General features: G+C 39.7%; 1 protein-coding gene and 1 long non-coding RNA gene across 33 annotated transcripts in view; one reads left to right on the top strand and one right to left on the bottom strand.

The window, feature by feature from the left end:
- The window catches only part of shank3a (SH3 and multiple ankyrin repeat domains 3a), a 651,448-nt gene that overhangs the window by 152,902 nt on the left and 482,356 nt on the right, over positions 1-16,190 (top strand). For 25 of the 30 annotated variants that reach the window (XR_011348059.1, XR_011348061.1, XR_011348060.1 and 22 more), the window contains one exon: positions 1,422-1,547. The exons of the other annotated variants lie outside the window; for them this stretch is intronic. Coding sequence is in view for 22 of the 25 variants with exons in the window: in XM_069908797.1 (XP_069764898.1) it covers positions 1,492-1,547 (56 nt within the window). In the remaining 3 variants the exon portion in view is untranslated. The remainder of the gene's footprint in view (positions 1-1,421; positions 1,548-16,190) is intronic. 30 annotated transcript variants of the gene reach the window in all.
- The window catches only part of LOC138748500 (uncharacterized), a 78,077-nt gene that overhangs the window by 15,886 nt on the left and 46,001 nt on the right, over positions 1-16,190 (bottom strand). The window contains exons 3-4 of one of the 3 annotated variants that reach the window (XR_011348080.1): positions 9,224-9,361; positions 4,289-4,565 (exon numbers count right to left, since the gene is read on the bottom strand). This is a non-coding gene — a long non-coding RNA (uncharacterized lncRNA). Of the gene's footprint in view, positions 1-4,288; positions 4,566-5,319; positions 5,620-9,223; positions 9,362-16,190 lie in introns of those variants that run through there. The other 2 variants (XR_011348079.1, XR_011348078.1) reach the window with 2 other exon arrangements.

The raw sequence follows: 16,190 nt of genomic DNA, 5'->3' as shown, positions 1-16,190 counted from the left end.
ATTCAGTTCAATAGTAAGTGTAGAAAAGCTAAATATTCTTTAAATGTTGAGAGAGAGGGAATAGAATCCACCTCATGTACAGGGTTCTGGGAATTCTTAAGTACAGAAATTCAGCATGCAGATATAGCTATAATTGGGAAGACAGATGGAATGTAGGTCTTTGTTGAAAAGGAGTTGACATGCATAAGCAGATAAATTTTCATGCAGCCAGACATGATGCTGGTCAGGCCACAATTGTAATACTAGGTACAGCTTTGGTATCCTTATTTAATGCCTGCATTGGCAGAGATACAGACATTTATTAGGTTGTTTCCTGGGATAAAAGTGTTGTCTTGAGTTTATTGGAATATAAAACAAATAAAATTTATTGATACAAATAAAATTCCATTCACCTGCCTTCATTAATTGCACACTAATTTGAGAATATTCAACAGGCCTAGCTGACTGGATGCTGAGACTATGTTTTATTAGATGGATGAATCTAAAACTAGGGGGCAGAGCTTCAGAAAAACAAGCCACTTATTTACAGTAGAAATGGGGAGAAATTTCTCTTCTGTGAGGAATGTGAATCATTGATATTATTTTTCTCATTGACCTGTGGACATTGACAATATTACTGTAATATATTTAACACTCAAAATTGATAGAAATTTGGGGCATTGGACTGTCGGGCAGCCAAAGGTTATGCAGAACAGTCAGGGAAGTGGAACAAAGACCAAGATCAAATCAGCTTTAATCTTATTGACTAGCTGCCCATGTGATGTATTCCTGCTGCTGCTCTAATAGTATTTTATGTTAACATTTCATATCAGATTATGCTACCACCTCATTTTAAATGACGTGTCAGGGCAGTTGTGCCTTCTCATGTCAAATGTGTCATGCCTCCCATGGTTGAAGAAAGATGGATAACTAGATAGTTTCCTATCCCTACTTCTTATCCTCAGATGAACCTGGTATGTTATTTGATATCACTATGTTTGTCCAGTTGCACTAAACAAGTACCAGCAAAATGTTTAACCTGAAATAGCACTCCAAGCTCAAATATTTGGATACCCATTCTACACCACATTGTCATGCATTCATAGAGCAGATAAAGCAAGCATTAGACACACTAATGCTTCTGCATTATAACATCAAAATCTCCTTTTCATTCTCTTCAGTTACTCATTTGCTGTGTGAATTGACAAATAATGAATATCTCCAGTTCAATAATTTTGTTATATCTGCTCTGTAATCAGATTGTTAATTTCCATCTTACAATTTATAGTTATAAAGAATTGCTAATAATGTAAAAAAAAATTTAAAAATATCTTCCAGGCCAATATTAGCTTTGCCTACAACACGTCCTCCCTTTGACCTTTGTCTCATTTTTTCATCCTTTCCAAAATATTTCATATTCCAATTGTTTATTTTCATTTCAGTCATGGCCCCTGATAGTCAGAGGTGTAACCCTGTGTTGGGTCAATACCATTGCGGTCTTATCCATCGGAAATGATGTGTAACAGCCAGAGGAGCGAGAAAGATGGTAGTAACTGGATTTTTGTGAGGTAATAATTCTCACTCAAGCCGATCTATTGGCTGTGATTAATTTATCATTACTTCCACATTATGTTTACATGTCACAAGGACCTTTATTTAGTAATCCTTTCTTGACACATAATAGAGTCTGTTGCCGAGCTGTGCTATTTGTAATGTGGGAAAACATACCATAAGAACAAGTTGGTATCTGGTAACCTACTGAACTTGCAGTATATCTTGGTTATCCAAACTTATAGTTCTTTTTGACCTTTATATTTTCAAATACTCATCCATGTTTTTAACATCTTCAACATCCTTATCTTCAATATCTATGTCATGTCCTGTTGTCCATCCATGTAACATAGGTCACAAGACACCTTACTTCGACTTTGCTGCTCCCTCAATTTTTCTAAGAGTTGACATGCATTGATGATCATGTCAATATTCTTCTATTTGTGTGGAATTCAGCCATCATCTCACTAGCCAGTGGAAGGAAGCAAAGATTTTCCCTATTGCCAACAGCAGGGAAACCCTCTACAGTTATTGCAATTAGATTTGTCTGCTTCCCTGAAAATGGTCATGATTCCAACAATGACTGAGGACCCTGACATACCCTGTTCCCAAAGGCTTCGAACTTCTACATGGCTACGTTGTTCCTCAGTTGGCATTTTATCAGTCAGCCCATAATGGTCATTGGAAGCACAGTTTCCCTATGTTTAATTCCAACACTCCTCCTTGTCCCACATCTCCTCATCAAAGATCTTGCATTAGTACCTAATGAAAATATCAATACAAAAGTGTCGTACTCCATTCTACTAAGTTTAATACAGCCTGGAGGAGATAAAATAGCATATGCTTCCAGCAGTTCAGCCATAAGTTAAATTGATAGCAATTCACGGGCAATGTTGATGGATTAAGACATTTCTTCTGCAGACTTGTTAAAATATTTCTTAAAACAAATCCCATAACACAGGAAAGGATAAAAGGGTCAAGAAGTATCTCAGTCTGTCCAAAGACTGTCCTCCTGTGGACGCAGTGAGGCTGGTTTGAGTTCCTGCAGCATTTCTGTGTGTTCTTACTATAATCACAGCATTTGCAGACTTTTGTGTTTCACTCTGTGTTTTCTAAATATTATTCCTCAAAGCATAATAAGGATTTCCAACAACAATTTAAGAATGGGTACTTTGCAGAGAAAAGACCTTGATTTTGTACAGTACCTTCTTTGTCTATGTGCACTTCACAGCCATTTAATTACTGGTGAAATGCAGATTTATTTTATTGATAAGATGTGAGCAGTTGGCAGGCCAGAATTTATATCTGAATTCTTTCAGCCCTTGTGGAGGTGATGGTGAACATCACCAGGGTTTGCAGAGAAGATACTCCTACAGTGTTTTTATGTTGGAAGTTCTAGTTTTTAATCCAAGTGACGACGAAAGAACACCCTTCCGGACAGACTGAACTCCCTCGATGCACAATTTGATGAGAGGATGATGGCAAAGAAAGCTCTGTGTCCCTTAACCCTGCACAGCTGGAGCTGAGGCGAGGAAACCCCTATCCAAGGTGAACCCACACAAGGCAGTGGGACCAGACAACATACCTGGTTGGGAACTGAAAGACTGAGCAGACCAATTGACAAAGGCCTTCATCAACATTTTCAACTTCTCATTGTAGCAGTCCATAATTCCCATAGGGTTCAAGACAGCATCTTGATACCCAAGAGGGCAACAATAACAGGCCTCAATGACTGACCTCCACCATTATGAAAAGCTTTGAGTTTCTGGTGATGGAACGCATCAAAGCACACCTCCCAGAAACACTGGGTCCATTTCAATTTGCCTGTAGAATAAACTGTTCCACAGATGATGCTGTAGCCTTGTCACTTCACTCCATCCTGGCCAATCTGGAGAACAACACCTCATATGCCAGGCTGCTGTTAATTGACCAGCTCAGCATTTAATACGATCATTCCCCAGAGACTGTTGGAGAAGCTGTTCTTGATGGAACTCAACACCCCTCTCTGTAATTGGATCCTGGACTTCCTAATGGAAAGACCACAGTTTGTCTGGGTCAGTAGCAGAATATTGAGCAGCGTCACACTGAGCACTGGCGCTCCTCAGAGCTGTGTGCTCAGCCCAACCCTGTTCATGCTACTGACCCATGACTGCATCGCCACATTCAGCTCCAACAGTATCATCAACACTACAGTCACACAACAGAAAAGAGGTGGAAAATCTTGTGAAATGGTGCGAAAGTAACAACCTGAGTCTCATTGTGGACAAGATGAGGGAGATAATCGTGGACTTCAGGAGGACGAGGAACGACCACCCTCCATTACATCTCAACAATTCGGTAGTAGAGAGTGGAGAGTACCAAGTTTCTTAGAGATCACTTAACTAGTGACCTATCATGGACAATCAGCATCTCCTCACGTAAGGAAGGTTGAACAATGACCGCACTTCCTGAGAAGACTGAACCGGGCAAGACTACCAGCCACCATTATGTCAACCTTCTGCAAGAGCTGTCAGGAGCAGAATAGTCAGGTTCTAATGTTAGGGGGAGCGAGCACATAAAAAAGGTGCCATGACACATACCAAATGATGAGAAAGGCCACACTAATTTTTTGACAGCTTGGGACTGGGGGTGGGATGGTGACAGCGCCACATCCACGACACATAGCAAATAATTTTAAATTCATTGTGCATTTTTATTTTGTATTTAACAATAAAACACAAGATACAGTTTTAAAAGAAGTATGTAATTGTGATGTGTATTTAAAGACAAAATATAATAAAAACGCATGTGTTATTTAATTATTTTACACTTTAAACATAAAATTAAAACAAAAGCCAAGGAGAAATAAATACTTTGGGACTATTCTCCCCGAGATGCCAGCAGCCAGACCGCTCCCCCTGATCAGATTCGTCAAATGTGGCGCCTTTTGGAACTTTGTGCTCACTGCTCAGTCTCCTGAAACCACCCCCAGCTATGCTACTGGGAGTTCTATCGAGAGCATCCTGGCTGGCTTCGTCAACAGTATGGTACGGTTGCTGCAGAGAAATGGATTGGAGGTCAATCCACAGGACCATAAAAGTGGCAGAGAGAATCGCTCCCCTCTATCGACATAATGTACTGGGATTGTTTCCTGAAGAGATCATGCAAAATCATTGAGGACCCACCCTGCACACAGCATCTTTCTGTGGCTCCCATTGGGGAAGAGATACAGGAGTATTAGACCCAGCATCACCAGGCTGAGGAACAGCTTCTTACCACGGTCAGCAAGAATGCTGAACGAACAAAGGAAATGCTCACACTAACCGTCCGAGTCTCTGATTTGTACAAAGTTTTATATATATATAAAAAATACTTGTCTGGCATATGTATTATTTGTCTGTACTGTATGTGTGTTATGTCTGGTTGTGGGTTTGCACGTTTTTTACCAAGAGCCAGAGAACGCTGTTTTGGTGGGTTGTAATTGTACAATCAGATGACAATAAACTTGATGACTTGATATATTTCCAAGTCAGGCTAACAAATAATTTCAAGAAGAATTTGCAGGTAAGGCGCATCCTTTAATGTCTGATCACAATACCCTTTGAGTGGTAGGAGCCAGAGGTTTTGAAGCTGCTGTTAAGGAAGGATCGGCGAGTCGCTCCATTGGATTTTGTAGATTGTTAATGAAAGGAGAGTGTGAAATTGGATACCGACTAAACATGCTAATTTGCCCTGATGAGGTTGAGCTTTTTGAGTGTTATAGAACAGATTAAAAAAAAGTATTTCATCACATTCCTGATGTGCCATGCATTTGGGAGACTATCTTTGAGGTGTTCGTGGTGAGTCACATATTATAAGGTATCAAATTTCTGAATTTTTCTTTCAGTGACATTTATTTAGCTTTCCTCATTAAGTTTCTGATCCATGCTGGACTCTTATTATTACTTATACCCCATCCCCTACAGGCCACGATGTTGATAGTGGATACTCGATAATGGCAGTGATAAAGACTCAGTGGCAGTCTTAGCAAATGTCGTTAGTCAGATCCATTCTTGGCAACAAAAATGTTTTCTGATATTTAACAGCCCAGATTGGAATGTTGACCAGGACCTGCACAAACAGACGGCATTGTTATCTGTAGAGTTGTGAATGGAAATGGAATGCTGTGCAACTTCTGATTCTACGACAGAGCAAAGTCATAATCCCCCTCTGTGCTGACTATAAATGACCCATTTACACTAATACTACACTTGTCCAATTTTTATTCAGCCATTTCCATCAACTCACTCCAAATTCTACCACTAGTAACAATTTTCAGTGGCCAATCAGCCTGCAAATCTTTAGGATGTGGGTAGAAACTGAAAGAAATCGACACACAAGGTGAACATGGCATTTCCATACAGGAAACAAACCCAGATCATTGGAGCTGTGAAACTGCAGTTCTACTGCTTCAATGCTGTGCTGCCTGCCTCATTATCTGGTACAGTGCCTGAAAAAATGTAATGCCCTAGGTTTACGTGATTGATCTTCAGTGACCATGCAATCTTCTTATGTGAGATCAACCCATGACTCCAATTGACTTCAATTTTGCTAGAGTTCATTAATGCTGTGCTCAGCCAGATGCTGGCACCAGGGGAGTCACAATTGCCTCAGCTCTCTCCAATAAACAAATGTAAAATGTTAATGATTGCAAAATCTTAATTTAATTTCAATTTAGAGATACAGCACATTAACAAGCCCTCTGCCCTACGAGCCCAGGCCACCCAAGTAACCTACAAACCCCATACTTTTTGGAAGGGTGAGAGGAAACCAGAGCACCCAGAGCAAACTCACTCAGATACAGTGAAAATGTACAATCTCCTTACGGACAGTTCCAGATTCGAACCCGGATCACTGGTGCCATAATACCGTTGCTCTAACTGCTAACTGTGCCTCCCATAATCTTGTAACAAGCAATGATTTACAATGTCCTTCATATTGTTTGGGACAAAGACTTTTTTTTATTTGCCCCTGTGCTCTGCAGTTTAAAATTGTAATCAAATTTAAATTTAAATTCAAATTAAAAATTTGTAATCAAACAATTCACATTTGATTAAAGTGCATATTCCAGAATTTATTCATTTATTTCTATATATTTCGATTTGACCAATTATGGAACTTTTTATACATAAGCCCTTATTTCAGGGCACCATAATATCTGTGTGGTGCGCTGTCGGTCAGAAGCAAACACACAAAACCAAAAGACTGTACAGCAGGCTTTATTCGACATAAACTTCCACAGAGCCAGCTGTGAGGTGAGCTGCTGTAAACTCTGAGAGTGTTTTTGAAGGGCCGGCTCAGGCTTATATCCCGGAGGGTGATTGACACCCGACCGGGTGGGGCTTGGTCTGTTCAGGTCAGCTGATTGACAGCTGGCCAGATGTTGTTTTGTCCCCATGCTCTTCTGCAGGTACAGAGATTTCCCCCTGCAGAAGGCCAGTGGTGTACCACCACAATTTGGGACATAGCAATGGTATGTATATTATAGCAGTCATGTTTAATATTTTGTTGCATATCCCTCGCATGCAATGGCTGCTTGAGGTCTGTAATTCATAGACATCACCAGGTGCTGAGTATCTTCTCTGGTGATGCTCTGCCAGGCCTCTACTGGAGCTATCTTCAGCTCCTACTTGTTTCGGGGGCTTGTTCAATTGGATTTAGATCAAGTGACTGACTTGGCCATTCAAGAATTTTCAGTTTTAAGCTTTGAAAAATTTCTGTTGCTTTAACAGTTTGGTTGGGATTGTTGTCTTGCTGGAGGATGAAGCGCCATCCAATGAGTTTGTAGGTATTTGCTCAAACCTGAGCAGATGTTTTTATACACCATAGAATTTATTTTGCTTCTGCCATCAACAGTGACATCATCAATGAGGATAAGTTTGCCAGTACTTGTGCCAGCCATACATTCCCAGGCTATACCACTCCCACCACCATGTTTCACAGATGAGGTGGTATGCTTTGGATCTTAGGCAGTTTCTTTAAACCTCCACACTTCGTTCTTGCCATCACTCTGATACATTTTAATCTTGGTCTCATTTGACCACTAGACCTTTTTCCAGAAGTCTGCAGGCTCTTTTAAGTACTTCTTAGCAATCTGAATTCTGCCCATCCTGTTTCTGTGGCTAACTGGTGGTTTGCACCTTGCAGTGTAGCCTCTGTATTTCTGTTCATGAAGTCTTCATCCACACCTGCCTCTTGAAGAGTGTTTTTGATCTGTCGGACAGCCATTGGGGGAGTTTTCTTCATTATGATGAGCATTCTTCTCTCATCAGCAGTGGAGACCTTCCTTGGCCAGTATTCACCAGTACGCTCTTTCTTAATGATGTTCCAAACAATTGATTTTGGTAATCCTATGGTTTGGGTGGTGTTTCTTACTATTTTATTCTTGTTTTTCAGCCTCATAATGGCTTTTTTTGACGTTCATAGGCACAACTCTGGTCCTCATGTTGAAAAATGGCAACTACAGACTCCAAAGCTGATCAAAAGCTTAGAAGCAAGCCCATCTCTTTTATACCTGCACCATGAAGGAATTAAACATACCTGAGTAACCACAAACACCTGTAAAGCCAAATGTCTCAAAAATTATAGTGCCCTGAAATGGAGGAACTATGTATAAAAAGTGCTGTTAAAATCTACATGATCAAATAAAATGTATACAAAATACTTTGAATTAAATCTGGAATGTGCACTTTAATCACATGAAAATAGTTTGATTACAAATTTAAAACTGTGGAGCAAAGGGGCAAAAAAACCAGTGTCTTTGTCCCAAACATTAAGGAGGGCACTGTAAATTGATTTTTTAAATATTTGTTCAATTTTATGAGAATAAAATTGGGAAGGAAGTTGGAAAATTCTTGTACACTCAAGAAACTTGAATGTCTTTTGAAGGTGGCCAGGCAAAGACTGCTTGGTTTTTCATTTAAAAGAACACAACCCTCATGATGGGCACTGAGGTGAGAAAAAGAGATTTGGGACAGACATACAAGGATGCTGAATCTGAAGTATTGACATAGAATAATAGCCAGAATGGTTTAAAACTCAGAATCTTGTGACTAATGGGAAAATGTGCAGCCAACTGAACCAATGTAAACGGTGACTGAGAAGGCACATAGAATGGTGGAAGGTTGAAAATGGAATGTCCCAAGTGGAAAAAGACTACATGCAAGAAGAAAGTGTGAATGGGCAAGCAGAAGTAGAAGCCCAAAGGTGTTAGTGCAATGGCATCAGTGTAATTAATTGTAAATACACAATGAAGCTGTTAACACCTAGCTTAAATTAATATAAATTTAGACACAAAACTTTTCTGAAAATTTCTAGAACATCATAATTATTGACTTTATTTCATAAAAAAACAACCCCAGCAGTTCAGAGAGTAATTTTTTTACTGTTTGCTTACATTGTGTGTTTATTAATCTCAGGGCATGTGTATAATATCCTGCAGCTCAACTTCAATCAATAATTTAAAGCAACCCATGTCTAGGTTGTTAATCTGTCAATTTGGATGGCTGCAATTTCTATCAATTTCAATCTGCAGTTACCCTGTGTGGTTCACAGTGAAACACACAGTCTCTGATCAATTACTGTGGAACACGTGTCAATCAATTGCAATGAAACACATACTGGTACGATCAATTGCATGTAAACAAGTCACATTCAATCACAAGAAAGAACTTACCAATCAATCCTGGTGAAATGTGACCCTCAATTGCAGTGAAGCTCATGCCCATCAGACCCGACAGATTGTGCCAAGAAATCCTAGTGAAATGTATGCCCAACAATCGTGGCAGATCGTACTCATCGGTCATGGTGAAACCTGTCAATCAATCACAGTGGTGCTGGAGGCCATCAATCATTGTGAACTATGTGCTAGTTAATCACAATGAAATTCAGATTAGTCTAATTACTTTTACAAAAACCCATGTTGATCAAACCAGTTGATGTGTACAGTATGCTGACTAACTGCAGTGATACACAACCTGCAGCTTGAGAATAATCAACATCAATATGAAATGGCAAAATACCGTTTATGTTGAATATCTGAAATAAAAGCATAAAAGTTCTGGAAATACTCAGCAGATCAAGCAGAATCAAGAGAGGGGGAGTCACGATTTTAGTGAATGACATTCTGTCTGAGCCTGGTGGAAAGATAATTGGCCCAAAACGTTAACCATTTCAATTTCCACAGCTGTTATCTAATTTGCTGAGTTTTTATATAATTGTCTCTCTTTTCTGAAACAATAATAATATCTATCATATCGATAAATGTAAAAAGTCCCACTATGTTTGACATTGGGGCACATAAAGAAATATTATGACAAATTGAAGGTTTTGTTTCAAGGAGTCCTTTAAATGAGAATAAAGGAATAGAGAGGCTGAGCATTTTAAGGAAGTATTTCTAGATCTTAGAGTCCTAAGAGCTGAGAATTGCTAAAATCTCAATAGCTCAATGCATTTCAAGACTGGATATAAGAGTATACAGATAAATTTTGGGGAAGTAAAGGTATAATCAGCTGCTAAATAAGTGAATCTTTTATTGGGATGCAATACTGTCCGTCTGCAAGAAATGTGGAACAGCCTTTCACAATTGTGAGGATAAGCAATTAAATCAATGGCTGGAGGGAATGAGGGCATGTGGGCAGGGATTGATAACAATGGCTTTGGCCTTCCTGTCAATTTTTGGTTACCCATAACTGGATCCAGGACAAGTGATCTGACAATTTAGGCATAGTGGTGAGGACCACAGAAGGAGTGGTGAGGTGCAGTTGCATGTTATTGTGTACATGTAACCTGTCATATTCCAGCACAACATTCCTGCAGGGTCATTTACAGATAAGAAACAGGAGGAGCAAAGGATATATATCTCCAAGATTCCATAAGTAAAAGGAGTAGAGAAGAAAGTGACTCAATAGAACTGGATAGATAAGAATGGAACCAGCTGAGTAAAGTTGACACCACTCTTCCCTCCAATGCCTCTCCACCAATGTAGAATGGTGTCAACTTTACTCAATGTACTGATGTATGTCATGGACAAGTATTTCTAAAGTGATATTGAGGCAGAATAAGGCCAGGGATCATAACTTCATGGAAGAGTTGCAACAAACAGGTTTTTTTTGGCTCTTCAATTCTGCCACCTCTTAATGGAGCAATTATCCTGCTCCTTCCACATGGGCTTACAAACTTTCTGTCTTTGAAGGCACTGATTAATATTGTTTCTTGGAATCATAGAAAAGTACAGCACAGAAATGGGCCCTCACTGCCCACCTCATCCATGCCAATCACAAACGATGCCTTTCAATGCTAATACTACTTGTCCGTATTTGGCCAATATCCCTCTACTCCTTTTCTAACCAAGCACCTGTGCAAATGCTTTTAAAAGGTTTAATGATATCTGCTTCCCCTAATTTTTCTCCCTCCATTGTCTCTTCTAATTTTCGCTGTCTGTTGCGAATCTCATCAATGACTGTCCCATTCTTATTCCTAAATTCTACTTTGAAAACCTAATTGGCAGATCTGTCCAGGATATTACTCCTTTAGTACAATGATAATGCTCTCCCTGACCAGCAGTGCAAACCCCCATCTTAATTTGCACCCTGCTCTGTCATGCATGAAACCTCTATATCCTAGAACATGGAGCTGTCATTCCTGCCCTTCCCTCAACCACATTGAAGTTTAGGTTTATTGTCATATGTACCAAGATGCAGTGATAGTTTTTTTTTGCAAGCAGTCCAACTAGATATCTCATACATAGTACAATAAGTAAGACACACTTAGAAATGCAGAGTTACAGAGAAATCATATGGTACAGAGCAAAAGCAGTTTCATCTTATTGAGCTTCATTCAGGAGCTTGATAACAGCAGGAAAGAAATAACCATTGAGTCTGGTGGTGCATGATCTCATACTTGTGAGTCTTCTTCCTGATGGCAGGGGGATGAAAAGAGGGTGGTGAGAATGGGATGCTTGATTTACTATGTTGGCTGCTGTGGCAAGCCAGCATATTCATAGATTGGAGGGGGGGGGGGGGATATGTGTGATAGCCTAAGCTGTATTCACAAACTCCTACAGTTTTGTGGTCTTGCACAGAGCATTTTCTGTACCATACAGTAATGTATCTTGACAGGATCTTTTTAATAGTGCATCCATATAAGGGATGTAGGTAACACACCAAATTTCCTCAAAGTTCTGAGAAGTAAGGGTGCTGATGCACTTTCTTGGTCATTGCATCAACCTGGGTGGCCCAGGGCAAGTCACTGGAGATGTCTACATCCAGGAATGTAAAGCTTAGGAGCATAAGGTTTCCAGGATTGCTTCACTGTCATTTTGGGTTCCATCCAACTTTCAATGTTCCTGAGTAGTAATATCAAACTTCCCTGCAAAGATATTGATTCTTTTCAGTTCAGGTGCATCATGTTCTTCATATACAGGTCACCCATGCCCCTGAGGCCTTCCTATGTGCACTAGCTGTTCAGCCATGCATTCATTTGCCAGATCTTCCTATTTCTACACTCATTAGTATCTCAAGATTACAATCCTGGAGGCCATAATTTTCATCTTTTTACCTAACACCCTGTATTCCCTTTGTAGGAGCCCATTTTTCTTCTTACCTATACCGGCAATTCCAATATGGACCACTGTTATGTACCAGATAGCAGCAATAGAAATTAACCCAGACAGTATTATATCTAAAATAATATTTTAAAATATTAATTAACAATGATATAACACCTTACCTAGCTTATTTACACTGATTGAAACTTACCTACCCCTATCTAAACTTATCTAACTTAACCCAAAACTATGTGCAAATATACTGGTGTGGGTGGGTGTGTGTGTGTGTGTGTGTGTGTGTGTGTGTGTAATATCCCAAGCCACTACAGTTCAGGGCCCAATTCTCAAAAGGCAGTTCAAAGTTCAATTTCATATCTTCAGTGTTGTCACGTAGACTTGGGACATGCAGGCGTTAGATGGATGCAACACTCAGGCTTTAGATGGATGAGTCACAAAGGTTTTAGATGAAATTACCAGTTCATGAAGTGGGTGAAAGAGACTAGGGGTGACAGAAAGTTTATAACTCATGAAACCCTTGTTGAGGTGCTTCCAGCGAAATGTCCTTTTTAGACATATGGCATCCAAAATTCACCTCTTCTTTGGTGTAGGGTGAGTCAAACAAAAATTACCTTCACTCTTTTGGTCACAGAGTGGTATTTCTCATTCCTCTATAACAGACAGGAGGAAATCAGACAGATTGTCTATAACCACATATGAGGCCAATCCAGCACAGTATTTCTTATTCAGAGAGCTGTTTGCTCCTGTGCTGTCTCCTTAAAATGGCCCCTGAACAAAGCTGTACACTGCTTCTTCAATATGCTGGCTGGTCACATGGTATCTGCACCTGGGATTTCTAGGACTTTTCTCCTAACTCTGCAAATGTATCCAATTTAGGAACATGCTGTTCAAAGCCTACTGCAAAGTCACTCTCCAAAGCCTGCATGCCTTTGTTAAATCAGTTCTCTTAAAGTGGCAGTCCCACACAATAAAATGAACTGAAAAATGGAAGCATGTAACATCACTGGCTGCTCATTCTCCCTTTTCTGAATGTTCTATACCCGCTGCAAGACATCCTTGACTCTGATACTTTGCCCAAGGATCCAGTATTTCCTGAGAGGTAGTCCCTCCTAACAATAATCAAAAAAGTATATCTATTAGAAAAAGAAATGCTTGTATTGTCTAACCGTCTTTCTTGGCTGAACCTACAGTGTTACCATCTCCTTCCCGTATGCTCCTCAGTAAGATCAACTATTGCTCTAACTGATCCATGCCACCTAAGAGGGACTGCACTGGGACATGTTTCCTGCAAACAACGTCATCATGGACATTTGAGTTTCACACCCGTGTTGAGAGTGCCTCTCAAGTTAAAAAAAAAAGGTTTTGCTTTCATTCCCTGGTACCTATTGTGCAAAATAATAAGCAGTATCCTCATGTCTTTGAACCATTTATAATCGGAACAGCTTCCTTCTATTTGCCTTAACTAAACAAGTCATAATTTTATCATTCTCTAATAAATATCAATTTAAGCACTGTTGAGTTCACAAAGGTGACTTGGAGCTTCCAATCTCCTGCTACTTTAATTCTCCATCCTATTCTGATTCTCACTGTTTTGAATTCACTCCAGTGAACCCACTGATTACATCGGGAATCATTGGGGCCTCCTATGCTGCTCTAGTGATTTCTTGTGTAAGCTTGGAAGCCACTTTTCTCTTTCATCTGGCTACGTTATAGAAGAACATAATATTGTATTTAATACTGTACTCTTTTATTCTCTCCACAGATGTTCCTATCTGCCTCACTTTCAATTTGGTATATTTTTATTTTTCCATATGCCATTTTTTAAAGTAATCATTGCCTTGATAATGCAATACAGAGTGTTTGCAGACTTCCTGTTTAACACATTACCATAACTTTGTTCTGCTCTCTCTCACCACTTCCCATTCTTTCTGCAAACTGTAGTGGATCATTTTCAGATTTGGGTCCCTATTTCCTTTCACAATAACCAGCCTTTCTTGCAACTCCATTTTGACAATATTTTCTCACATAAAGATTTGACAGCATTCATTTCCTTGGTCAAGATCAGTGGGAAGCATAAATGTACTATTACTGGTACCTCACTTAGTGCTTGGGATGTGTTCTGAGGAACAAGAAGCCAAAGGAAATGGTGCTAAAGAAATAATTACAACATTATGTACGAAATGATGCATTATTGAGCTACTGTCTGCCTGTCGAGTTTACTTTCTGGTGGTTCAGGAGAAGAGGTGCAGTTAGGGCTCAGCGCTGCATGCTGTCCATCCTTTGCTTGGAGAGTGACAACAGCTCTTAGGGTTGACCCACCACCCAGAGCCACTCTCATCACTTAACTCTTTGATGTGATGGGAGCTGCAATTTACCATCGATTTATTAGCCTGCCCAATTTATTACCCCAGTCCAATGAGCTTATTACCAGAGGGAAATATCTGGCATTGGGAGAGCAGTGCAGCCAAATGATGAGACGGGGAGACAGCAACTTCCATCACATTGAACTGGATATAATGAGGACAATCTTTGTATCTGTCAATTGCGCGCCCTGGCCCACCTAACACCTGGCCTCATGGATAGTCTTTTCACACCACTCTGGAATAATTCTTTGCTGGGGAATGTCTGAGGGTAGAGATTCCCATCAGGTTCCTGACACAGGGGTTTAGTGGAAAATTCCCAGCATTGCCACACAAAACTCAAGTCCTGTTTGGGTTACTCACCTGTGAGTATTTGGACTAGAGGACTAACAATGCTGTGATGAATGACCAATCTTTAGGGTAGCACTAAGATGATACTGGTGTATAAGCTTCTTTACCCCAAATCAGTTCAGTCTTTTCTCACTGGTATTTAATCATTTATCTGCCTACAGAAGATTTTTTTTATATTGACTGTTATTCTTTTCTCCTACTTGCTTTTTGTTCATTTGCTTTCAATTGTTACAGTCACACAGAATTAGATTGCTTAATTTTAACTGCTTGGAGTTTCTCCAGGCTCTTATCTAAGAGGACTTTTGCTGGGCCAGGGGCACCTCTTACAGGAAGTGACAGGAGTTTGATACGACCAAACAATGGACCTTTGTGTTGTTGACAAATGGCTTCTGCATGAAGATTGAAGTGCATTTGACAGCTCCAAGATTTATTTACAGAAAAAAAGCATAGTTGGACATTATTTTACAACCGATGGGACTATTTTCAGCTTGCATTGGGTGGTTATTTCACAGGTCCAACTTGGGTATATCCCTTTGCAGACTCATTGCATCCTTAAATGCTTCCCAGCATCTGAGCCCACATACATTTAGGTTTAGTGATGGCTGTTGTAGTGACATTATCACATTTTTTCCAAGCATCAAGCTTTGTCAGAGAAACTAGGTCAATGGCTTTGAACAGAGAGACAATGTTAGTTAGTTGAGAAATGTTAGACTGAACTTTGTCATGACTGAGGGACACAGTGCTGGAAAGGGAGAGACCGATTCTGGTGTTCATTTCTATCAGAATTTTCTGTGTCTAATGTATTATAATCATCACTGTGCAAACTTCAGCAGGTCACTAGTTCTGAAATCATCTTTTAGTATCTATTGAGGGTGTGAATTTTCCAGTCTAATTGTCGTGCTGTCACCATTGACTTTACACCGGCAGTAAATTGTTAACCACAGGGGGAAAAAAAAACATGATTGTGTAAACTTTTGTGTTTGCACATCTGGCATAGTGTAAGATAGCCTGACAAAATATTTTCCGTGTACAAAAAGATTAACCTTCACTCATCTATTTGATTTTCTATTCAAATTAGATGTTTATTTTGTTGACGCCACGAGTGAACGCAAACCAGATAGAGTAGAATACATTGTGAATTATCCAGAAGTAACCTAATTCCCAACACTAAATGTTCAATCAGAATGAAGATGGTAAAAATCAAGATGAAACAAGGCCATTTGGCCCAGTGAATAGACTCTTAATGCAACTAGACACTCCACTTATCTATTTCATGTCCTTCTAATAATTGCATAAAGATAGTGCACCTATGGGTTCTTGATGAGAGATTTACTCTGAATGGAACTTGTCTGCTACTTGTATAGAGC

This window comes from Narcine bancroftii, chromosome 13, assembly GCF_036971445.1.
Source record: "Narcine bancroftii isolate sNarBan1 chromosome 13, sNarBan1.hap1, whole genome shotgun sequence".
Lineage (NCBI taxonomy): Eukaryota > Metazoa > Chordata > Chondrichthyes > Torpediniformes > Narcinidae > Narcine > Narcine bancroftii.
Note: the sequence above shows the minus strand (reverse complement) of the source record. Positions and strands in the feature narration are given on the sequence as shown.